At 40.7% G+C, this 26,360-nt stretch overlaps 1 protein-coding gene across 4 annotated transcripts in view; it reads right to left on the bottom strand.

The window, feature by feature from the left end:
* Positions 1-26,360, bottom strand: part of BRDT (bromodomain testis associated) — a 70,359-nt gene that overhangs the window by 10,954 nt on the left and 33,045 nt on the right. For all 4 annotated transcript variants that reach the window (XM_010370377.2, XM_010370381.2, XM_010370382.2 and 1 more), the window contains 4 exons: positions 23,086-23,147; positions 22,349-22,399; positions 20,090-20,261; positions 12,018-12,118 (listed from right to left, as the gene is read on the bottom strand). In XM_010370377.2, coding sequence (XP_010368679.2) covers positions 12,018-12,118; positions 20,090-20,261; positions 22,349-22,399; positions 23,086-23,147 — 386 coding nt within the window. The remainder of the gene's footprint in view (positions 1-12,017; positions 12,119-20,089; positions 20,262-22,348; positions 22,400-23,085; positions 23,148-26,360) is intronic.

The raw sequence follows: 26,360 nt of genomic DNA, 5'->3' as shown, positions 1-26,360 counted from the left end.
AGTATTTGCACATAACCTGTGCATATCTTCTCATATACTTTAAATCCTCTCTGGGCTACTTATAATACCTAACACAAATGTAAACAGTTGTTATACTCTATTGTCTGGGGGAATAATGACAAGAAAAAAAGACTGTATATGTTCAGTATGGATCCAATTTTTTCCCCAAATATTTTCAATCCTTGGTTGAATCCACAGATACAGAACCCACAAGTATCAAGGGCTGACTGTATATTTAATAGAGAATAAAGGAAGGATGAAACCCTGGCCTCTGGCTCTGTGTCCTGAAATAATTATTTTACTGCAATGAAATTTTGACAGACCCCAAGTCAGGAAAGTTCATGTATGGAGCTTTTCAGGTATTACCAAGAATGAGAAGACTTTTGACAAGCAGAGATGAGGATGGAAAGCATTCCTCATGGAAGAAAGCACATAGTCAAAAGTCTTGCTAGGTTTATCTGGAGAGAAATGAGTAGTTCAGTTTCAATCAATTACAAGACACATTAGTTAAGACTGAGAAGTTAGCTTCGGGTCACAACACAGAGGGGCTTACTTTTCATTCTGGTGGCAGAAGTTGGAAACCACTAAAGCTTTCACACAGATAAGTAATTTAATCACAACAGTACATCAAGAGGACTAATATAAAAATATTAAAAGTAGGCCGGGCGCGGTGGCTCAAGCCTGTAATCCCAGCACTTTGGAAGGCCGAGACGGGCGGATCACGAGGTCAGGAGCTCGAGACCATCCTGGCTAACATGGTGAAACCCCGTCTCTACTAAAAATACAAAAAACTAGCCGGGCGAGGTGGCGGCGCCTGTAGTCCCAACTACTCGGGAGGCTGAGGCAGGAGAATGGCGTGAACCCGGGAGGCGGAGCTTGCAGTGAGCTGAGATCTGGCCACTGCACTCCAGCCTGGGTGACAGAGCGAGACTCTGTCTCAAAAAAAAAAAAAAAAAAAATTAAAAGTAGAATAGGCTTGGCACAGTAGTTCATGCCCATAATCCCAACACTTTATGAGGCCAGGGCAGGTAAATCACTTGAGCTCAGGAGTTTGAGAATAACCTAGGTAATATAGCGAAACCCTGCCTCTACAAAATATTAAAAATTAGCAGGGTGTAGGCTGGGCACAGTAGCTCATGCTTGTAATCCCAGCACTTTGGGAGGCCAAGACGGGTGGATCATGAGGTCAGGAGATCAAGACCATCCTGGATAACACGGTGAAACCCTGTCTCTAGTAAAAATACAAAAAATTAGCCGGGTACGGTGGTGGGCGCCTGTTACTGCCCAGCTACTCAGAGTCTGGGCAACAGAGGGAGACTCCATCTCAATAAATTAAAAAAAAAAAAAAAAAAAACCCGGGTGTGGTGATGTGCACCTGTAGTCCCAGCTACTCAGGAGGCTGAGGTGGGAGGATCGCTTGAGCCTGGGAGGTCGGGGCTGCAATAAGCTGTGATTATGCCACTACACATCAGCCTGGCTGATAGAACGAGACCCTGTCTCAAAAAAAAAAAAAAGAAAAGTGAATGGATTATAACAAGGAAAGCCTCAACTAAGACCAGAACCACTTAGGAATGTTAAAAGAGCTCAGATTTAGGCAATAAGGCCTGGTTTCTGTGATGCTAAGAGAAAAGAAGATACCTTTAGGCCTGGTGCAGTGGCTCACACTTGTAATCCCAGCACTTTGGGAGGCCAAGGCAGGCAGATCACTTGAGGTCAGGAGTTCGAGACCAGCCTGGCCAACATGGTGAAACTCCATCTCTACTAAAAATACAAAAATTAGCTAGGCACAGTGGTGCAAGCCTGTATCCCCAGCTACTCAGGAGGCTGAGGCAGGAGAATCACTTGAACCCAGGAGGTGGAGGTTGCAGTGAGCCAAGATCACACCACTGCACTCCAGCCTGGGTGACAGAGCAAGACTCTATCTCAAAAAGAAAAAGTAAATTAAAAAATAAAAATAGGGGGGCGGAGCAAGATGGCCGAATAGGAACAACTCCAGTCTCCAACTCCCAGCGCGAGCGACACAGAAGACCGGTGATTTCTGCATTTTCAACTGAGGTACTGGGGTCATCTCACTAGGGAGTGCCGGACAATCGGTGCTGGTCAGCTGCTGCAGCTTGACCAGCGAGAGCTGAAGCAGGGCGAGGCATCGCCTCACCTGGAAGCGCAAGGGGGAAGGGGATCCGTTTTCCTAGCCAGGGGAACTGAGACACACAACACCTGGAAAATCGGGTAACTCCCACCCCAATACTGCGCTGTAAGCATACAGGCATTCCAGGAGAATATATCCCACACCTGGCCGGGAGGGTCCCACGCCCACGAAGCCTCCCTCACTGCTAACACAGCAGTCTGCCGCGATCTATCCGCAAGGCAGCAGCGAGGCTGGGGGAGGGGCGCCCGCCATTGCTGAGGCTTAAGTAGGTAAACAAAGCCGCTGGGAAGCTCGAACTGGGTGGAGCTCACAGCAGCTCAAGGAAGCCTGCCTGTCTCTGTAGTCTCCACCTCTGGGGACAGCGCACAGCTGAAGACCAACAGGGGAAGTAGCGGGAGCCGGTGCAGACGCGAACGACTCTGTCTGACAGCTTTGGGGAGAGCCGCGGATCTCCCAACGCGGAGGTTGAGATCTGAGAACGGACAGACTGCCTGCTCAGGTGTGTCCCTGACCCCTGAGTAGCCTAGCTGGGAGAAATCCCCCACTAGGGGCAGTCTGACACCCCACACCTCACAGGGTGGAGTACACCCCTGAGAGGACACTTCCAAAGGAAGAATCAGACAGGTACACTCGCTGTTCAGCAATATTCTATCTTCGGCAACCTCTGCTGCTGATACCCAGGCAAACAGGGTCTGGAGTGGACCTCAAGCAATCTCCAACAGACCAACAGAGAGTCCTTCTGACTGTCAGAAGGAAAACTATCAAACAGGAAGGACACCTATACCAAAACCCCATCAGTTCGTCACCACCATCAAAGACCAGAGACAGATAAAACCACAAAGATGGGGAAGAAGCAGGGCAGAAAAGCTGGAAATTCAAAAAATAAGAGCGCATCTCCCCCTGCAAAGGAGCGCAGCCCATCACCAGCAACGGATCAAAGCTGGTCAGAGAATGACTTGGACGAGAGGAGAGAAGAAGGCTTCAGTCCATCAAACTTATCAGAGCTAAAGGAGGAATTACGTACCCAGCGCAAAGAAACTAAAAATCTTGAAAAAAGAGTGGAAGAATTGACAGCTAGACTCATTAATGCAGAGAAGATCATAAACGAAATGACAGAGATGAAAACCATGACACGAGAAATACGTGACAAATGCACAAGCTTCAGTAACCGACTCGATCAACTGGAAGAAAGAGTATCAGCGATTGAAGATCAAATGAATGAAATGAAGCGAGAAGAGAAACCAAAAGAAAAAAGAAGAAAAAGAAATGAGCAAAGCCTGCAAGAAGTATGGGATTACGTAAAAAGACCAAATCTACGTCTGATTGGGGTGCCTGAAAGTGAGGGGGAAAATGGAACCAAGTTGGAAAACACTCTTCAGGATATCATCCAGGAGAACTTCCCCAACCTAGTAGGGCAGGCCAACATTCAAATTCAGGAAATACAGAGAACGCCACAAAGATACTCCTCGAGAAGAGCAACTCCAAGACACATAATTGCCAGATTCACCAAAGTTGAAATGAAGGAAAAAATCTTAAGGGCAGCCAGAGAGAAAGGTCGGGTCACCCACAAAGGGAAGCCCATCAGACTAACAGCAGATCTCTCGGCAGAAACTCTACAAGCCAGAAGAGAGTGGGGGCCAATATTCAACGTTCTTTTTTTTTTTTTTTTTTTTTTTTTTTTTTTTTTTTTTTTTAGACGGAGTCTCGCTGTGTCGCCCAGGCTGGAGTGCAGTGGCGCGATCTCGGCTCACTGCAAGCTCCGCCTCCCGGGTTCCCGCCATTCTCCCGCCTCAGCCTCCGAGTAGCTGGGACTACAGGCGCCCACCACCGCGCCCGGCTAGTTTTTTGTATTTTTAGTAGAGACGGGGTTTCACCGTGTTAGCCAGGAGGGTCTCGATCTCCTGACCTCGTGATCCACCCGCCTCGGCCTCCCAAAGTGCTGGGATTACAGGCTTGAGCCACCGCGCCCGGCTCAACGTTCTTAAAGAAAAGAATTTTCAACCCAGAATTTCATATCCAGCCAAACTAAGTTTCATAAGTGAAGGAGAAATAAAATCCTTTACAGATAAGCAAATGCTTAGAGATTTTGTCACCACCAGGCCTGCCTTACAAGAGACCCTGAAGGAAGCCCTAAACATGGAAAGGAACAACCGGTACCAGCCATCGCAAAAACTTGGCAAAATGTAAAGACCATCGAGGCTAGGAAGAAACTGCATCAACTAACGAGCAAAATCACCAGTTAATATCATAATGGCAGGATCAAGTTCACACATAACAATATTAACCTTAAATGTTAATGGACTAAATGCTCCAATTAAAAGACACAGACTGGCAAACTGGATAAAGAGTCAAGACCCATCAGTCTGCTGTATTCAGGAGACCCATCTCACATGCAGAGACATACATAGGCTCAAAATAAAGGGATGGAGGAAGATCTACCAAGCAAATGGAGAACAAAAAAAAGCAGGGGTTGCAATCCTAGTCTCTGATAAAACAGACTTTAAACCATCAAAGATCAAAAGAGACAAAGAAGGCCATTACATAATGGTAAAGGGATCAATTCAACAGGAAGAGCTAACTCTCCTAAATATATATGCACCCAATACAGGAGCACCCAGATTCATAAAGCAAGTCCTTAGAGACTTACAAAGAGACTTAGACTCCCATACAATAATAATGGGGGACTTCAACACTCCGCTGTCAACATTAGACAGATCAACGAGACAGAAAGTTAACAAGGATATCCAGGAATTGAACTCATCTCTGCACCAAGCGGACCTAATAGACATCTATAGAACTCTCCACCCCAAATCAACAGAATATACATTCTTCTCAGCACCACATCGCACTTATTCCAAAATTGACCACATAATTGGAAGTAAAGCACTCCTCAGCAAATGTAAAAGAACAGAAATTATAACAAACTGTCTCTCAGACCACAGTGCAATCAAACTAGAACTCAGGACTAAGAAACTCAATCAAAACCGCTCAACTACATGGAAACTGAACAACCTGCTCCTGAATGACTACTGGGTACATAACGAAATGAAAGCGGAAATAAAGATGTTCTTTGAAACCAATGAGAACAAAGATACAACATACCAGAATCTCTGGGACACATTTAAAGCAGTGTGTAGAGGGAAATTTATAGCACTAAATGCCCACAAGAGAAAGCAGGAAAGATCTAAAATTGACACTCTAACATCACAATTAAAAGAACTAGAGAGGCAAGAGCAATCACATTCAAAAGCTAGCAGAAGGCAAGAAATAACTAAGATCAGAGCAGAACTGAAGGAGATAGAGACACAAAAAACCCTCCAAAAAATCAATGAATCCAGGAGTTGGTTTTTTGAAAAGATCAACAAAATTGACAGACCGCTAGCAAGGCTAATAAAGAAAAAAAGAGAGAGGAATCAAATAGATGCAATAAAAAATGATAAAGGGGATATCACCACTGACCCCACAGAAATACAAACTACCATCAGAGAATACTATAAACGCCTCTACGCAAATCAACTAGAAAATCTAGAAGAAATGGATAATTTCCTGGACACTTACACTCTCCCAAGGCTAAACCAGGAAGAAGTTGAATCCCTGAATAGACCAATAGCAGGCTCTGAAATTGAGGCAACAATTAATAGCCTACCCACCAAAAAAAGTCCAGGACCAGATGGATTCACAGCTGAATTCTACCAGAGGTACAAGGAGGAGCTGGTACCATTCCTTCTGAAACTATTCCAATCAATAGAAAAAGAGGGAATCCTCCCTAACTCATTTTATGAGGCCAACATCATCCTGATACCAAAGCCTGGCAGAGACACAACAAAAAAAGAGAATTTTAGACCAATATCCCTGATGAACATTGATGCAAAAATCCTCAATAAAATACTGGCAAACCGGATTCAGCAGCACATCAAAAAGCTTATCCACCATGATCAAGTGGGCTTCATCCCTGGGATGCAAGGCTGGTTCAACATTCGCAAATCAATAAACGTAATCCAGCATATAAACAGAACCAAAGACAAGAACCACATGATTGTCTCAATAGATGCAGAAAAGGCTTTTGACAAAATTCAACAGCCCTTCATGCTAAAAACGCTCAATAAATTCGGTATTGATGGAACGTACCTCAAAATAATAAGAGCTATTTATGACAAACCCACAGCTAATATCATACTGAATGGGCAAAAACTGGAAAAATTCCCTTTGAAAACTGGCACAAGACAAGGATGCCCTCTCTCACCACTCCTATTCAACATAGTGTTGGAAGTTCTGGCTAGGGCAATCAGGCAAGAGAAAGAAATCAAGGGTATCCAGTTAGGAAAAGAAGAAGTCAAATTGTCCCTGTTTGCAGATGACATGATTGTATATTTAGAAAACCCCATCGTCTCAGCCCAAAATCTCCTTAAGCTGATAAGCAACTTCAGCAAAGTCTCAGGATGCAAAATTAATGTGCAAAAATCACAAGCATTCTTATACACCAGCAACAGACAAGCAGAGAGCCAAATCAGGAATGAACTTCCATTCACAATTGCTTCAAAGAGAATAAAATACCTAGGAATCCAGCTTACAAGGGATGTAAAGGACCTCTTCAAGGAGAACTACAAACCACTGCTCAGTGAAATCAAAGAGGACACAAACAAATGGAAGAACATACCATGCTCATGGATAGGAAGAATCAATATCGTGAAAATGGCCATACTCCCCAAGGTTATTTATAGATTCAATGCCATCCCCATCAAGCTACCAATGACTTTCTTCACAGAATTGGAAAAAACTGCTTTAAAGTTCATATGGAACCAAAAAAGAGCCCGCATTGCCAAGACAATCCTAAGTCAAAAGGACAAAGCTGGAGGCGTCACGCTACCTGACTTCAAACTATACTACAAGGCTACAGTAACCAAAACAGCATGGTACTGGTACCAAAACAGAGATATAGACCAATGGAACAGAACAGAGTCCTCAGAAATAATACCGCACATCTACAGCCATCTGATCTTTGACAAACCTGAGAGAAACAAGAAATGGGGAAAGGATTCCCTATTTAATAAATGGTGCTGGGAAAATTGGCTAGCCATAAGTAGAAAGCTGAAACTGGATCCTTTCCTTACCCCTTATACGAAGATTAATTCAAGATGGATTAGAGACTTAAATGTTAGACCTAATACCATAAAAACCCTAGAAGAAAATCTAGGTAGTACCATTCAGGACATAGGCATGGGCAAGGACTTCATGTCTAAAACACCAAAAGCAACGGCAGCAAAAGCCATAATTGACAAATGGGATCTAATTAAACTAAAGAGCTTTTGCACAGCAAAAGAAACTACCATCAGAGTGAACAGGCAACCTACAGAATGGGAGAAAATTTTTGCAACCTACTCATCTGACAAAGGGCTAATATCCAGAATCTACAAAGAACTCAAACAAATATACGAGAAAAAAACAAACAACCCCATCAAAAAGTGGGGAAAGGATATGAACAGACATTTCTCAAAAGAAGATATTCATACAGCCAACAGACACATGAAAAAATGCTCATCATCACTGGCCATCAGAGAAATGCAAATCAAAACCACAATGAGATACCATCTCACACCAGTTAGAATGGCAATCATTAAGAAGTCAGGAAACAACAGGTGTTGGAGAGGATGTGGAGAAATAGGAACACTTTTACACTGTTGGTGGGATTGTAAACTAGTTCAACCATTATGGAAAAGAGTATGGCAATTCCTCAAGGATCTAGAACTAGATGTACCATATGACCCAGCCATCCCACTACTGGGTATATACCCAAAGGATTATAAATTAGTCTACTACAAAGACACATGTACACGTATGTTTATTGCGGCACTATTCACAATAGCAAAGACTTGGAATCAACCCAAATGTCCATCTGTGACAGACTGGATTAAGAAAATGTGGCACATATACACCATGGAATACTATGCAGCCATAAAAAAGGATGAGTTTGCGTCCTTTGTAGGGACATGGATGCAGCTGGAAACCATCATTCTTAGCAAACTATCACAAGAAGAGAAAACCAAACACCGCATGTTCTCACTCATAGGTGGGAACTGAACAATGAGATCACTTGGACTCGGGAAGGGGAACATCACACACTGGGGTCTATCATGGGGAGGGGGGAGGGGGGAGGAGGGAGGGATTGCATTGGGGAGTTATACATGATATAAATGATGAATTGATGGGTGCTGACGAGTTGATGGGTGCAGCACACCAACATGGCATAAGTATACATATGTAACAAACCTGCACGTTATGCACATGTACCCTAGAACTTAAAGTATAATAAAAAATAAAAAAAAAAAATAAATAAAAAAAATAAAAATAAAAAAAGAAGATCTCTTTAAAGGTAAAACCCAAAGAATTTAGCACCTCTTTGGTTGTAGAGAACTGAGAAGTTGTCAAAAATGATAAAACTTATGAGAGATCATGTAGATGAAGTATATACGAGTCATCTACATAGAGACTGTAACTGAAATCTCCACAGTGGACGTTCAATCAGAAAAGAATAGTAGTAGGCCCTGGTTTCACACCTTATGAAGACTTTGGGAGGGATGCAGTTATTTAGAGGTCACTGGTCCCTCTGGGGCAGGCATGCAAATTATAGGCATATGGGAGCACCTAGATGCTAAGTAAAATAAAGACTGACTCTCAACTGGGGGTGATTTTGCCCCTTATTTCCCTGAAGTGGGATATTTGGCTATGTTAGTAGACAATTTTGGTTTCAAATGGGGGTGGAGGAAAGGGCACTATTAGCATCTAGCAGGTAGCAGTTAGGGTTCCTGTTAATCAGCCTACAATGCACAGACCCACCACCAAGAAAAATTTACCCAGCCTAAAATGTTGATAGTGCTATGGTTGAGAAACTCTAAGATCTGAACAGATAGTGAGAAAATAAGACAAAAAGGAATAATGGATAGAGGCTATAGGAGCAGGAGAGCTCCACAGTAAACGTGTTGAATGAAAGGAAATTAAGAACGGAGACAGATGGGTTAGACGTGGTGAGAAGGGATACCTTTTCCTGAGAAAGAGGTAAGAGAAGGATGACAAAGCTAAGGGCTCTGCTTAGTAGATGAGAAGTTGAAAGTCTACTGAGTACAGCAAACCACCATGGCACACGTTTCCCTATGTAACAAACCTGTACATCCTGCACATGTACCCCAGAACTTAAAAAATATATATATATATTTTTAAAGTCTACTGAAATGACTAGGTTTAATTCCAGCTCTTACATGGGCAAGATGCTTGGGCCATCTGGGGTGCAATTTATTCATAAAGACTTTCTTGAAGATTTCTTTTAGCACCAAAATTCCATAGCCTTTTTTTTTTTTTTTAATGTTGAAGAGGTGGGTCTTGTTCTTTCACTCAGGCTGGAGTACAGTGGCAAAATCAAAGCTCATTGCAGTCTCAAACTCCTGGGTTCAAGCAATCCTCCTGCCTCAGCCTCCTGAGTAGCTGGGATTACAGGTATGAGCAACTGCACCTGGGCCCAACCTCTCTTTTCAGTAAGTGTTAACACTGCTCATAATGAGGGAGCAAGGGTGGGAAATGTCAAGAATGGAAAGTTTGCTTGATCCTCTGTTTTGAAGAGAGCCAACTACACAATCCCATTTCTTCTTAAACTTTTACTCCAACATTTTAGTGACTTACACCTGTAGCACAAACTTGAATGGTATAACATAGACTTGATGTTTTGGTGCTTATTTTTGCTGTAACCTCTTTGTCCTGTTGGACATTTTATTGTTTTGAAACTTTATTTTGGGCCAGTCAAAATTATAAAATTTTGTTAAATTAGAAACAAAAAGTATAGTACATAATGAACCAAATGTTTAAGAAAATCTATTTTAAGAAAAATAGAGGTCTCCCCTATGTTGCTCAGGCTGGGCAGAGGGGCTCATGCCTATAATCCTAGTGCTTTGGGGAGGCCAAGGTGGGAGGACCGCTTGAGCCCAGGAGTTTGAAACCAGCCTGAGCAACATAAGGGAGACCTCATCTCTACAAAAAATTTAAAAACAAAACAAAAACTCTGCAACATGATTCTTTCCATCTTAAAGGGGATGGAGGGGCCTGGCACGGTAGCTCACGCTTGTAATCCCAGCACTTTGGGAGGCCGAGGCCAGTGGATCACGAGGTCAGAAGTTCAAGACCAGCCTGACCAACATGGTGAAACCCTGTCTCTACTAAAAATGCAAAAATTAGCCGGGCATGGAGGCACGCACCTGTAATCCCAGCTACTTGGGGGGCTGCGGCAGGAGAATCACTTGAACCCGGGAGGCAGAGGTTGCAGTGAGCAGAGATCAGGCCACTGCACTCCAGCCTGGGCGACAGGGAGAGACTCTGTCTCAAAAAAAAAAAAAAAAAAAGGTAGGGGGATGGATAGAGGACACTTCTGGTGTTAAGTAAAACAAAATACAATAAAATACAAAATTAATTAATGTTGGTTGTCAGAAAAGTCACTTTTGAATGGTTCGTATCCATACGTATCAATAACAAAACATTCACACTAAACATTGCCAATCTTGGCCGGGCGCGGTGGCTCAAGCCTGTAATCCCAGCACTTTGGGAGGCCGAGATGGGCGGATCACGAGGTCAGGAGATCGAGACCATCCTGGCTAATACGGTGAAACCCCGTCTCTACTAAAAAATACAAAAAACTAGCCGGGCGACGAGGCGGGCGCCTGTAGTCCCAGCTACTCGGGAGGCTGAGACAGGAGAATGGCGTGAACCCGGGAGGCGGAGCTTGCAGTGAGCTGAGAGCCGGCCACTGCACTCCAGCCTGGGCGGCAGAGCAAGACTCCGTCTCAAAAAAAAAAAAAAAAAAAAAAAACATTGCCAATCTTTAAGGATAATAATTATGAGCAGAGAATTATGTAAAAGAATCAAAGATGCTAAGAAAGCACAAGGGCCAAAGTAGCTTGATCCTCATGGTGAAATGGTTTCCTAAGTGTCCCCAGACAACAATCTTAAACACTAAGGCTAAGATTTGTCCTCTAAAGTACTTGTAAGAAAAAGGTAAGAAGTAGGGGGTAATGGAACAGAGAGGGAGGGAGGGGGAGAGAGAGAGAATATATTCCTTTCATAGTTTCTGAAAACACCTTGAACAGTACCTTATGTATCTTGATGTATCCCAATCATCTAGAATATTTGTTGAAAGAATGATATCAGTATATAATTTGAATATTAAGTAGACATAATACTCCAATTAGGAAATCCCTTGAATTTCTTAGATATCCCTAGAATAGATTCTAATAGATGGTTTTATGACATGCTTTAAAATTGGGATTGCTGGCAAATAAATATCAACATTATAGAACTTCCAGTTAAACACAAACAAGAGGGCCAAGTGCGACGGCTCATGCCTGTAATCCCAACACTTTGAGAGGTCAAGGTGAGTGGATCACCTAAGATCAGGAGTTCGAGACCAACCTGGGCAACATGGCGAAACACCATCTCCAACAAAAATACAAAAATTAGCTGGGCATGGTGGTACACACCTGCAATCCCAGCTACTTGCGAGGCTGAGGCATGAGAATCGCTTGAACCTGGGAGGCAGAGGTTGCAGTAAGCCAAGATTGTGCCACTGCACTCCAGCCTAGGTGACAGAGTGAGACTCCATCTCAAAAAACAAACAAAAAAACAAACAAGAGGACCAATGATAGGTAGGTAGGTGGATAGGGGAAGGATGTTGCTCATGAGTACTTTTTTAAAAAATTACATAGGCAAAAATTAGGCTTAGAGATCCAACATTTCATTTAAGTCAGGGCTTTTAAATACCTCTTGTACCACTTCCAACCCAATTTCAAATCCCTTCAAGATTTGTTAGAAAAAAAAAAAACATTACTTTTACCTTCTGCACAGGAGCTTGACGTTCAGATTCTAATATCGTTGTGTCATTATCACCAGATGGATGCATCACAGTTATGCCATTTGAGAGCTGTTCAGAATCACCTGGATGCACACATTTTTAGAATAGTATAATTAAAATATTTCATCCTACTTAACCAGAATTTGATTTTATTTTTCCTTCCAGGTCAGACACTATGAAAACAAACAGACTAATTTTTTGATGCATGATTTAACTTTGGAATATTCTTAGTTAGGGACCTGTTATACTGTAAAATATTTCTCATTTGAAAGTTACCACTTTGTTCTCTTTTTGTTATTTTTGCTTATTCTGGTCAGCATGAAGTATAGCTGACATCATACTCACATATGAAAACCTATTTTATTTGACCCCATGCTATAGCAGCTCTCTAGTGTATAGAGTGACCTCAGCTCCAGATGTTTTTTTTTTTTTTTTTTTTTTTGAGAGGTCTTGCTTTGATGCCCCAGGCTAGAGTGCAATGGCACAATCTTGGCTCACTGCAACCTCCACCTCCAGGGTTCAAGCGATTCTCCTGCCTCAGCCTCCCGATTACAGGTGCCCACCACCATGCCTGGCTAATTTTTGTATTTTTAGTAGAGATGGGGTTTTACCATGTTGGCCAGGCTGGACTTGAACTCCTGACCTTCAGTGATCCGCCCGCCTTGGCCTCCCAAAGTGCTGGGATTACAGGCATGAGCCATTGTGGCTGGCCAGGCCTGTAAATTTCAATGTGAGTTTTGAAGAGGACAAATATTCAAAACCATAGCATAACTTATCTGAAGCAATTTAGACTGCTGATAAAACCCAGTTATCACTAAACATTTACTGAGCACATACTATGTACTAAACATTGGGAACATAGGGATGACTAAAACATAGTAACTATCCTCAGGTATTACGTGCCCAGCCTAGAGGTGAGTTTTGATTAGGCCAAGCCAATCATGGTAATTGTATCTCACTATCAGTAACTCATTTAGGAAGAGCAGACCTGAGCCAGTGCAGGGCTTCCAAGGGAAAGATTCTGCCTGGGTGGCCAATTGGAGACAAAAAAACACAGAGGGGAACTAAGATACCAGACACTCAAAATAGCTACCAAGGGAACAGGGATGAGAAATGCGGTAAGTCTGACTCTGAAGTGAGGAGAACTCATGCAATCTCATTAATTCTTAAGTTTTCATGCAAATATTTCATTTATTATTATTGGTGAAGATTAACTACAGAGTGTGAGCCCTGATCAAGCCATGACTAAAAGATTGACCTATCTTTGGACTATTGCCTATATATGCCAACAAAATTCCTTATTAAATCAGTTTGGGCTGAGTTTTCTGTCATCCACAACATGGAACATCCTGATAACATGAAACTTAATCGACCACTTGATTCAGTTCTCTCTAGTCATCGTCCACAGGTTCTAATTAGTGGCTGAAGAACAAGAGGGACAAATCAAAACTGAGCTGCTGTCTTTGTTAACTGACCCAAACTAACAAAATCCTGGCCACTTACATATTATAGGGACTTACATCTAAGCTTCTACCACACATCAATCACTTGATGGATTCTCTGGCTAAATCATACTCTGAGGTTGAGGTTAGAAGAAGAGAGCAAGGAACATCAAGGAATAGCAGTGAGCATAGGAGGGCAAGACAAAACACTGTCAAAGAATGCATGAACAAAAGCTCAAATTTTTAATTTGTATGTCTGTACACAGCCCCAGTGTAGCCATGTTTCCTCACTTCAACAAGGAAAGGGGAAAAAAAAAGTGAGAAAAGCCAAAGCTGTAAGTACAGGACTACCTTCCCTTCTCTGCTTCCTGTCAGTGATGATTTACAAAGGAGAAAAAGTATGTATGGTAAGTGAAATTCTAAAGCGACCCTCAATTTGCTGACTCTAAGTTGGTAAGCGGTGATAGTGCCATTATTAACAATTAAAGAGGAAGGATTAAATTCTGGGGACCAGGCTGGGTGTGATGGCTCAGGCCTGCAATCCCAGCACTTTGGGAGGCCAAGGCGGGAGGATTCCTTAAGCCCAGAAGTTTGAGACCAGCTATGGTGAGACCCCATCTCTAACAAACAAAACAAACAAACAAAAACTTAGCTGGGCATGGTGGCACATATTTGAGGTCCCAGCTACTTGAGAGGCTGAGGTAGGAGGATGGCTTCAGCCCAGGAGGTGGAGGCTGCAATGAGCCGTGTTTGTGCCACTGTACTCCAGCCTGAGCAACACAGGAAGACTGCCTCAAAAAAATAAATAAAATCTGGGGACTAAAAGGGGGAATTCAGTTTTTACATGGCTGTGTTTGGAATGCCTATGTGATGTTTAAGCAAAGACATTTAGTAGAGTTGTATAAACATGCCTGGGGCCTGGATACATTTGAATTGTAAAAACGAGACTAGAAGTCATGGATGCCAAAGATCACCCAAGTATAGAGCACTGCTTCCAACCTTTTCCACGTCATGATATATAGAAAATGATCAAGGTATGGCCACCTGCACAAATGGGAAGGCTGCTCCCAGCTCATTGCTATAAGAGCTGAGGGGACATTCATTCAGTAAGACTGTGCTTTGAAACACGGTTGGGTAATTCTGAAGTAGATGAAAAAAACATATAAGAGGCTTAAGGATGCAACTCAGACAATTATCAACATCTAAATGGAGGCAGCTAAAGAGAGATTGGTAAGGAACAGAGAGATGGGATGGTTAAGAGAGGTGTCATAAAAGCCTAGGAAATATGTCAAGGGTCCAACTCCCTGAAAAATATTTTTACATGAATGACCCTGTGACACCTCAAAACACTACAAAACTAATCTTTCCTCAGAAGCCTATTCTTCATCTGTATCCTAGGTCTGTCAACCTGGACAGTATCCAGCCAGTATCCTGGGAGCCACCAAAGCTTATATCCCTGGGTTATTAACCCAGCATGTTTTCATATTTTGCAGATCTGCCCATTCTACTCTTCTAATTCCTTTTAACTTTCCCCTTCTCTTTCCTTCTATCACTTTATGTCATTTTTTCCCTACTACTGCAACAGCCCAGCTGGTCTCCTCCCTTCTCTAGTCTCTATATTCTTTCCTTCAACTCACCTAAATAATATTGGCAAATTAATCACCCAGAGGCACAACTTCACTCAAAAAGCCTTCACTGCCTCCCTACTGACTATACTATTACAATTAAGTACAAAGTATCCAAAGTATCTGGACTTAAAGGGTTAAATAGCTAAACCTGGTCTATCGTTCTAATTTTCCACATTCCTGTTTAATCCAACCAAATCTTTAATCACACGGAATTATGAGTTGCCTAAATACCTTCACATTCATGTTGCTTCCTCCATCCAAATGCCTTTCCATACTAAATATACATAGGTAAGCCTTATTTTTTTCTGCAATATCCAGCTCAAATGATACTCATTCTGTAAAATACGTATCTGTCAAACAGATCAGGTGATTCTGCCTTCTTCGCTTCCTTAAAGTTCACTTTAGCTTCTCTCAAGGCACATTATTTTTACTGTATATACCAGTTGTTTATGTCTCCTATGAGATAGCAAACTCCTGGATTTACTTTTTCATTTGCAATTATGAATTCATGTTTATATAACAACCTAAATATTTTAAAAACTCAATATAATTTAGTGAAGTTAAAAAAAATTTTTTTTATTATACTTTAAATTTTTTTATTATACTTTTTTTTAAGTTCTGGGATACATGTACAGAACGTGCAGGTTTATTACATAGGTATACATGTGCCATGGTGGTTTGCTGTACCCATCAACCCGTCATCTACATTAGGTATTTCTCCTAATGCTATCCCTCCCCTATCCCCTCACAGGCCCCAGTGTGTGATGTTCCCCTCCCTGTGTCCATGTGCTCTCAGTGTTCAACTCCCACTTAGGAGTGAGAACATGAGGTGTTTGGTTTTCTGTTCTTGTGTTAGTTTGCTGAGAATAATGGTTTCCAGCTTCATTCATGTCCCTGCAAAGGACATGAACTCATCTTTTTTTATGGCAGCAATTTAGTGAAGTTTTTATGAGACAGAGAAAGGGTAAACTATAAGGATAAGGCTAGTAATCTTCTATGGCCAAAAGCTTCAATTTATAAGGAAAAAAAATTCAACATCATCCATTTCATGTGGAGATCATAGGTGGGCAGGTGTGAAGAAAACCAGTAACACTTAAAAATTCACTTTTTAATATTTTACATACTCTAACATTTTGTCAAACTTTTTCGAATAAGAAAACTTCAACATACATGTTACTTTTATCATTTAATTGTAAGGTTTAACAAAAAATTATTTCTATTGAGATTTAACTCCAGAAAAAGAAAATGTCTTTATAAATCTTATGGCTCACATACATTTGCAATTTCCCTTGGGCATAGTGCCACCTACAGTTGGCAAATGTAAACCACGTCGTTTCTGAGAATTTTGCTAACTGCAAAAGAACAGCTACTTTGGCACCATCCAAACTTTCCTTTATACATTAGACTACTAATAAGCATCATATAAACAGAATTTCAAGTAATATAACAAACTGATCCTTACTGAAGGTGTAGGTATTAAAAGCCTGACTTTTCATAGATAGGGTATTTTGTTAAATTGGGAATAAGAGAACACCTTGACTACATTCTTACCTTTGTTTTTCATAATCTATTCCTTTTCAAGGGCAAGGCTACCCTGGCATTCTTCTAAAACATACTCTGGCTAAAGCAGTAACTTTTGCCTACTTTAGCTCTTTTTTTTTTTTTTTTTTTTTTTTTTTTTTGAGACGGAGTCTTGCTCTGTCCCCCAGGCTGGAGTGCAATGGCACGATCTCGGCTCACTGCAAGCTCCGCCTCCCGGGATCACGCCATTCTCCTGCCTCAGACTCCTGAGTAGCTGGGACTACAGGCGCCCGCCACCGCACCCGGCTAATGTTTTTTGTATTTTTAGTAGAGACGAAGTTTCACCGTGGTCTCGATCTCCTGACCTTGTGATCCGCCCGCCTCGGCCTCCCAAAGTGCTGGGATTACAGGCGTGAGCCACCGCGCCCGGCCCTACTTTAGCTCTTTATAATGAGCCTTAAAATGTTCAAATCTCTCCAATTAAAAAACTCAAAACAATCTCGCCCACTCCTCCAAAAAAATCTATTTTCCTGTTAAAGCCACAAATATCTTCCCATCCTCTTTACCAACAAAGTTCTTCAAAGAATGGTTTACATTCACAACACTCAAATTCCATTACTTCTGAATTTACAACAATCTAGTTTCTGCCCCATCACAATGGGTACTAAAAAAGCTTCTGCAAAAGTAAAAATTCTCACATTCCCAATGTAATGCTCTCTCCATTCCTCATCCTACTTAAATGCTCTGCAGCATGTGATACTCTTGATTTCCTTCCAAAAGAAATCTATCTTCATGGGCTTCTATTACACTATTTTCCCTTTTTCTCTACCTTTGATTACCTCTTCTTTTAACTATTTTTTTTACTTTTACTGAGGAGGTTTGTCCTTGAGCTTTACTCTTCCTGCTCTGCAGATTTTCCTGGGTGTTTTTGTTTATTCTTATGGCTTCAAGTAGCTTCTACATACTGTTAGTTCCTAATTTGTAACTCCTGTTACACTCTGGTAGTTCTAGAAACCTATTTCTAGCTTTATATTTCCACTTAGGTATTCTGTAACATCTCAAACATGTGCAAAATGAGTTGTCTCCTGTTTTCAATCCAACTATTAGATAATCTCCCAGTAGCTCATTCATTTTAACAAAGTCTATCAATTCTGCCACAAAAATGCCTTATATATCCACATCCTTTCTATAGTTGCTGTATTACTTTTGGTCCTAATAATTCATTTCCTAGACTATAGCATTCAGTGTCCTTACTTGATCCTAACTACATCAGAGTATCATCTTAATCCATCCTCTATATGGTAAGCAGCAATTTTTTCCCTATTATAAAATCTGGGGCCAGGGGTGGTGGCTCATGCCTGTAATCCCAGAACCTTGGGAGGCCAAGGTAGGTGGATCACTTGAGGCCAGGAGTTCAAGACCAGCCTGGCCAACATGGCGAAACCCTATCTCTACAAAAAATACAAAAATTAGCCATATATGGTGGTGCATGCCTGTAATCCCAAATACTTGGGTGGCTGAGGAATGAGAATCACTTGAACCCAGGAGGCAGGGGTTGCAGGGAGCAGACGTTGTGCTACTACACTCCAGCCTCCACAACAGGGCGAGACTCTGTGTCAAAAAATAAATAAATAAAATAAAATTGAATAAAATCTGATTATGCTTCATATATGACGCTCCTTGTTGTACACAAATAAAAGTATACAAATTTGTATACGATTTGTTGTATACAAATTAAAAGCACTGGTATATTCTAGGTAACTCATGACCTATAGCTATCATTCTGCTATTCTCCAAGAATCTTGAAAATGTATTTCCAAAAAAGAGTAGACATAAATATTTCATACTTGGGATATTTGTTTATTCTTCCTGGAATGCCCTCCGATGTGGCCTTAGATATTTTCTCCATTGATCTCCATTCCCTTCCCCACAATGAAGAGATATCACTTTAGGTAAAGACAAAATGGAATATTCAAACACAGAATAGGGAGATTGAGGCAAGCGGATCATCTGAGGTCAAGAGTTCGAGACCAGCCTAACCAACGTGGTGAAACCCTGTCTCTACTAAAAAGACAAAAAATTAGCTGGGTGTGGTGGTACATGCCTGCAATCGCAGCTACTCTGGAGGCTGAGATAGGAGAATTGCTTGAACCTGGGAGACAGAGGTTGCAGTGAGCCAAGATCGCACCATTACACCTACCCTGGGCAACAAGAATGAAACTCTGTCTCAAAAAAAACTACAGAAAAATTAGCTGGCCATGGTGGCGCATGCCTGTAATCCCAGCTACTCAGGAGGCTGAGGCAGGAGAGTTGTTTGAACCCGGGAGGCGGAGGTTGCAGTGAGCCAAGATTGTGCCACTGCACTCCCACCTGCAAGACAGAGCCAGACTCCATCTCAAAAAATAAATTTAAAAAAACCACAAACACACACACACAAATAGTAGGGAGCTTTTAAACTGAAAGCTGCAAAGAAGGATCAAAACGTCTCCCTCTTCCTCCTAATCTATGTTGCAGTAAAACAGCTTGGAAATGTATTCTGCTAGGGAGATACTTCTGCCCTTGGGTGGCCAAATGGAAACCAGAGCACATTCTAGAGGGAAGAAGAATGGACAAGGAATATTCATATCTGCCTTTAACCTAGGCCTAAATACATTAATTAGTGTCTCAAGGTTTAGTTATGCTCTAGGCTAAACTAGTATCAGAAGTACCCTTCGTGCCACACATCCCCTTCCACCCACCAGAACCAAGTTGAGATACAAAACTTTCCCTTCTGATAAGATATTAAGTCAAACAAACCTAAAAATATAAAAATTTAACCAGTTTTAGACGAATAGGAACTACCCTTAGGCAAGAATTCCTAGCCCAAGTTTCCTTAAGTGTAAACTATTTTATCTATCTATAACTTCATTTCTTTACCTATAGAATCTCTAAGTAAGTTATCTTTCCCTTATTCTTTCCTACTTTTCTAATCCAGATAGGTGTCATGGAAGTTAAAGCAGCATTTCCCAGATCTGCTCAGAACTTGGTAGTATGGGCTCCGGCAGTAATAGGATTGTGTGTGTGTGTGTGTGTGTGTGTGTGTGTGTGTGTGTGCGCGCGTGCGCGTGTATGTGTGTAAAATGTATGTATATTATATACATAAATGTGTATATAATTTATATATATAACATATGTAGTGTGTGTGTATATATATCATACCAATGTATATAATTTACATGAAAGTAAATTGGATGTGAACTGTATACATAATTTTCTTTCTTTTAAATGTAATGAATGCCTACAGGTTTAAAGCAGATAATTTCTAATGATGTGCCTCAGTGATTATTCGTAACCTGGAATTTACTAGTTATGATTGTTGGCATTTCCCAGATATTTAACATTTAAGATGACCATAGCATTTTCTATACGTATAGTTTTAGAAGTCAATTTCTCAATAACAGTTGTTTACTTGTTAATTTCTTACCTGAGGGAGGCAGAATTTGGAAAGGTGAAATGTTTTTCACGATCTGTAAATGTTCTAATTCTTGATAACTAAATGCTAATTGGTGGTGATTTGGTGGCATTACATGCGAAGGTGTGGTCTGATGAACAAGGGTAGTATTGGCAGAGGTTTTGTCTTGCACAGAATATTCTATCTGTTAAAACAAAATCAAAGTTATCACTTAGTTTTATCCATACAAGAAATATACCAAAGAGAACAGAAACACAAGAGGCAAGAATATAATTTAATGTTACCTTTTTAAAATACCTTATTATTTAAGTCACAAATCTATAATGTATAGTTATCCCTATCTTGCAAATGAGGAAACTGGAGTTTAAAAGGATTAAATAACTTGGTCATTATATGGCTTACAAGAGGTAGAGTAAGTCAGAGACTATGATCTTAGTTATGAGTATACATGTATATTATTAAACAACGCTATTCATTTTTTAAAGCTTTCCTGTAATTACTAAAAAACAAAACAAAACAAACCCCTGAGCTTTTATAGCAAATCTAGTGACCAATTCACTTACTTTAGCCATTTTTCCTTACTGTATTACAGACATAAGGGGAGAAATTTAAAATTACATTATGGTCAACCCACAAGACTATCAATAAATTATAATTCAATATTCAGGTAACTATCAAGTAAAAGCTGTAGTGTAATAATGGCTAACATTTATTTAATGTTTACTCTGTGTGAGGTACCAGGGTAAGTCCTTTATATGGTTTTTCCTTAATTCTCACAATAATCCTATGAGTTAGGTATAATTTTTATCTCTACTTACATTTTCTAGAAATAATAGAAGCAGTTTACCTAAAATCTCACACCTATTCTGCGGCAAGCGAAGCTATAGTGTAGCAAAGCCCAGTAACCTTATCTAACTAAGTTCTGAGTAGTAGATGGCACAGAGATAAATAAGACAGTCTTTCTCCTTTGTCTAACAAGGCATTGGGGTGAGTGAGTAGGTAGGCAAGTGTAAAAGTAACACCTATGCAAATATGAATAAAATAAATACCATAGGAATGTTTATCACAACAATATAGACCCAGGCCAAAGCTTACAGCCTAATGCTCACGTTAAAATCAGCCAAAGAAAAAAATCACTTTCTGAACTACACAAATATATACATTCATACATGAACCTATGGATTAATATATACTATCTTTTACCATAAATAGACATTTTTTTTCGCAGTGAGTGAAAGTGAAAAAATTTTGACCAAAAATAGACCATTAAAAAGGTGGCATTCACCCGGTGCGGTGGCTCACGCCTGTAATCCCAGCACTTTGGGAGGCCAAGGCGGGCAGATCACGAGGTCAGGATATCAAGACCATCCTGGCTAACATGGCGAAACCCCGTCTCCACTAAAAACACAAAAAATTAGCCGGGCGTGGTGGCGGGTGCCTGTAGTCCCAGCTACTCAGGAGGCTGAGGTGGGAGAATGGCGTGAACCCAGGAGGTGGAGCTTGCAGTGAGCCACGATCATGCCACTGCACTCCAGCCTGGGTGACAGAGCAAGACTCCGTCTCAAAAAAAAAAAAAAGAAAAAAAAAGGTGGCATTCTACATGCTACATATTGAGATAAAAATGCTTCCAAAGTTCCTTCATAACTTGACATAATTTTTTTATTCCACTAATACACCTTTGGCAAGATAGATCATCTATAACTTCTTCCTACTCAAAAGGAATGGGAAGGCCAGGCATGGTGGCTCAAGTCTGTAATACCAGCACTTCGGGAGGCTGAGGTGAGTGGGTCACCTGAAGTCTGGAGTTTGAGACCAGCTTGGCCAACATGACAAAACCCCGTTTCTACTAAAAATACAAAAATTAGCCGGGTGTGTTGGTGTGTACCTGTGGTCTCAGCTACTCCGGAGACTGAGGCATGAAAATTGCTTGAACCCGAAAGGCGGAGACTGCAGTGAGCCAAGATTGTGCCACTGCACTGCAGCCTGGGTGATGGAGTGAGACTCTGTCTCAACAACAAGAACAAACAAACAAGTATGTATATGTGTGTGTGTGTGTGTGTGTGTATATTTTCTCTTATGTGTCCAAAGCCCCGTTTTATACAAGTCATCTAATAAATATCCTCAGTTTCCATATTTCTCTGAATATGCTTGCTGTGTTTTTTTTTTTTTTTTGCCTCTCTTCATGCTATTACTTATTTTTAAAAAATAAGCTTCTAATCTGTATGTAAACCATTTCTTCCCATGTTCTTTAAAACACATTTTAAGCATTACCTGTGTGACGCCTATTCTTCCTTCAGGCAGTATACATTCATTCTTCATTTTCTAAAAATAATCATATAGATTATAGCATTAACCATATTATCTCTTAACTATGTGATTATATTCCTCTTTCACAAATTACAGCTCTTTTAAGACAATATTATTTGTCATTGTGTTCCCCTAACCTAGTTAGATGTTGTTACATAAATAATTCTATGTTTGGAAGGGGTACAAAAGGAAAAAAATGTACATGAGGATGATAACTTGAGCTACTAAAAAAATCACTTCTGTTCTTTTCAAAGCACATCAACTACTAGTCAAACATAGATGTGTCAAAATGGATAACTGGCAATTATAAGCTTTATCTGTAGAAACCTTAATTACCATTCTACCATCTTTTGAGAAATTTCACTTCACTGTACGCACAGTTCTGTACACTCATTCAGGATGCCAAGGCCATCCCTCTGTATTCAGACTCTCAGGGATAAGCTGAAGCTTCTAGAATTTGTTCTACTTATCCATGTGGCTTATATAAGTTATATCTTATTGAAAAATGAAGCCAAAGAGTTTTCTATTCGGTCTTCTTCAGGAAGAAATCACTGAACATTTAGTTGATAGGCTAAAAACAGTGACAACTTTCTTCATGTAAATAACATTGAAAACAATTTTAAAGAAAGCTACTACTATACCTATGAGTTATAACATACATACTTTTAAAATTTGGAGATACGAATAAAGAATTAACTTACTTTTACATTCTCTTTAGAAGGAGAATCATTTGGTTTTACTTCTGTAAACTTAGGGAACATTTCTGCAAATGTATACACATAAATATTTTAATATTTATTAGCTTAAAAAATAACAAGCTATAATTTTTCCACATTAGAAACACAGTGAGGGCCGGGCACGGTGGCTCACGCCTGTAATCCCAACACTTTGGGAGGCCAAGGTGCGTGGATCACAAGGTCAGGAGATGGAGACCATCCTGGCTAACATGGTGAAACCCCATCTCTACTAAAAATATAAAAAATTAGCCGGGCGTGGTGGCACATGCCTGAAGTCCCAGCTACTCAGGAGGCTGAGGCAGGAGAATCACTTGAACCTGGGAAGCGGAGGTTGCAGTGAGCCGAGATCACACCACTGCACTCCAGGCTGGGCGAGAGAGCGAGACTCTGTCTCAAAAAAAGAAAGAACTACAGTGGTGATTTCAACAAAATGCCTTTATTACCAACTTCTCATATGAAGAAATCCTTATAGTCACAGGTTTTCACCCTCTTTGAATCAGCTAAAATTTCTAAAGGGATACCTGCTTTTAAGATATTTTATTTTCCTATAGTGGAATAAATTTCAGTTTACATTATGCTCAGGCAAAAAAGCACAGTATGTTACTTAACAGTAAAGAGCTTGAATAACTGAGAGTTTAAAAAGGAATTTGTTGCAACAGAGATAAGGTTTCAAACAAGCAGCATCCATTATGCTAAAATCATCTTTTATCAAGTAGCCATAAATATAGCCCTAAGAGGCTTAATTTTTAAAAAATCAAGAATTTACTATAAGAGAAGGGGATGTCATTTATCTGAGAGGATACAGTCTTTTATTAAAAGTAAAGCTATTTTAGTTCTGTGGAAAGGTCTGCTGTGCTTGGTAAACTCTATAATAAAGATTCTATCTGATTACTTCTAAGCTATTTGGCAGCCTCAGCTATACAGCAAGAAATGGGTTTTATATTGTCTCCTCTGCCTTTAGAAATACTGTACACTGGCAGTAGAAGCGGACATAAACAGGGTGCTAGTGGGTTTCTCTTTCTTTATCCTACAATTGTTTCTGATGCTATCCTCCCCAGTCATAATCCTGGGTCAGTAAGGTAAAGCACCAAACTGGTAGTAACTGCCTTGATCAGTCTCTCTAAGCCAGCTTTCATGACCACCTGAGTGTTATTTGTTTCATGCTCCAGGACACCAAGGCTGTTCAACACCAAACATTATTCAAACTTAAAACATTCTAATTTTAATAATTACCTTCTGCCTTCTGAAAAGCCATCAGTTTCCACTGGATGTGTTACTGTTCTTTCCTCTCCTAAAATGTTTGATGCTGGACATTGTTAAAATTGCTCAATGCCACTCAATGACATCCTTTAATTGAAATAATTCAAGTATTTAAAATGATATGAATCATCTTAATGTCACTCAGCTAAGTATTATTTAAGTGTTGCAGGCTAGGCGTAGGGGTAAGAGAAGGAGACAGACTGAGAAGATTGAGAATATACATCCAGATAGCTTTCGCATTTAAAGGACAAATTAGGCAGGGCGTGGTGGCTCATGCCTGTAATCCCAGCACTTAGGGAGGCCGAGGCAGTTAGATCACTTGAGGTGAGGAGTTCAAGACCAGCCTGGCCAACAAGTTGAAACCCCATCGCTAGTAAAAATACAAAAATTAGCCAGGTGTGGTGGCATGTGCCTGTAGTCCCAGCTATTTGGGAGGCTGAGGCAGGAGAATTGCTTGAACCCAAAAGGCAGTTGCAGTGAGCCAAAATTGCATCACTGCACTCTAGCCTGGGTGACAGAGCCAGACCCTGTCTAAAACTAATCATAATCATAAAGGAGAAATTATGGTTTCAGCTTTGAACAAAAAAACAAAACCAAAAAGACTTCACTAATATGATCATATATGTATATCTACACATCAAAATTATTCAATATGCACCTAAAACAACATCATCCTACAATATAAACTCTTTAGTACAAACATGACATACCAGATTGGTGTTCTACTAAAAAAAAGAAATTCAAGGGCATCACCTTAGTTTTCTAGTATATAAAACTGAGCTCAAAATTATTATAAAACTTAGCACCTCAAGGTCGGCGCAATGGTTGACGCCTGTAATCCCAGCACTATGGGAGGCCGAGGTAGGTGGATCACTTGAGGTCAGGAGTTTGAAATCCCAAAAACTTAGCACCTCAAAATCTAAAGATACTAGCAAAAGGCATCAAGGAATTTTAGTTAAAAAAATAAAAACACCTACTATATATGGCTCATAAAAGTCTCAGCATTTTGCTTCTCATTCTAATCGTACATAATTGACTTTTTAAGAGCATAATAAACTAAAACTACATATATATGCTTATTCATGAGCTCCTGGCCTTTGAAATTAAAAGACAGGCCGGGCGCGGTGGCTCAAGCCTGTAATCCCAGCGCTTTGGGAGGCCGAGACGGGCGGATCACGAGGTCAGAAGATCGAGACCATCCTGGCTAACATGGTGAAACCCCGTCTCTACTAAAAAATACAAAAAACTAGCCGGGTGAGGTGGCGGGCGCCTGTAGTCCCAGCTACTCGGGAGGCTGAGGCAGGAGAATGGCGTAAACCCGGGAGGCGGAGCTTGCAGTGAGCTGAGATCCGGCCACTGCACTCCAGCCCGGGCGACAGAGCGAGACTCCGTCTCAAAAAAAAAAAAAAAAAAAAAAAAGAAATTAAAAGACAAATGTACATATTTTCACTACCAAACTTACAACCATATTTCAATTAGTGAAGAAGCTCTATCAGTGCTAGCAAACATCAATTAAAATTGATAACAAGGCCGGGGGTGGTAGCTCACACCTGTAATCCCAGCACTTTGGGAAGCCAAGGCAGGCTGATTACCTGAGGTCTGGAGTTTGAGACCAGCCTGGCCAACCTGGTGAAACCCCCTCTCTACCAAAAATATAAAAATTAGCTGGGCATGGTGGTGCAAACCTGTAATCCCAGCTACTCGGGAGGCTGAGGCACAAGAATTGCTTGAAGCTGGGAGGCAGAGGTTTCAGTGAACCAAGATCATGCCACTGCACTCCAGCCTGGGCGACAGAGCAAGACGCCATCTCAAAAAAATAAAAAAATAAAATAAAATTGGTAACAATAATGACAACATACACATTGTCAACTAATTTCTCTAGGGAAGGATGACAACAAGGATGACAACCTACCTTAAGAGGATCAAAATGGATAATATGTGTACTACTAAACAAATGCATATTGTGGCATATATTCTAA

This window comes from Rhinopithecus roxellana, chromosome 8 (genome assembly GCF_007565055.1).
Source record: "Rhinopithecus roxellana isolate Shanxi Qingling chromosome 8, ASM756505v1, whole genome shotgun sequence".
Lineage (NCBI taxonomy): Eukaryota > Metazoa > Chordata > Mammalia > Primates > Cercopithecidae > Rhinopithecus > Rhinopithecus roxellana.
Note: the sequence above shows the minus strand (reverse complement) of the source record. Positions and strands in the feature narration are given on the sequence as shown.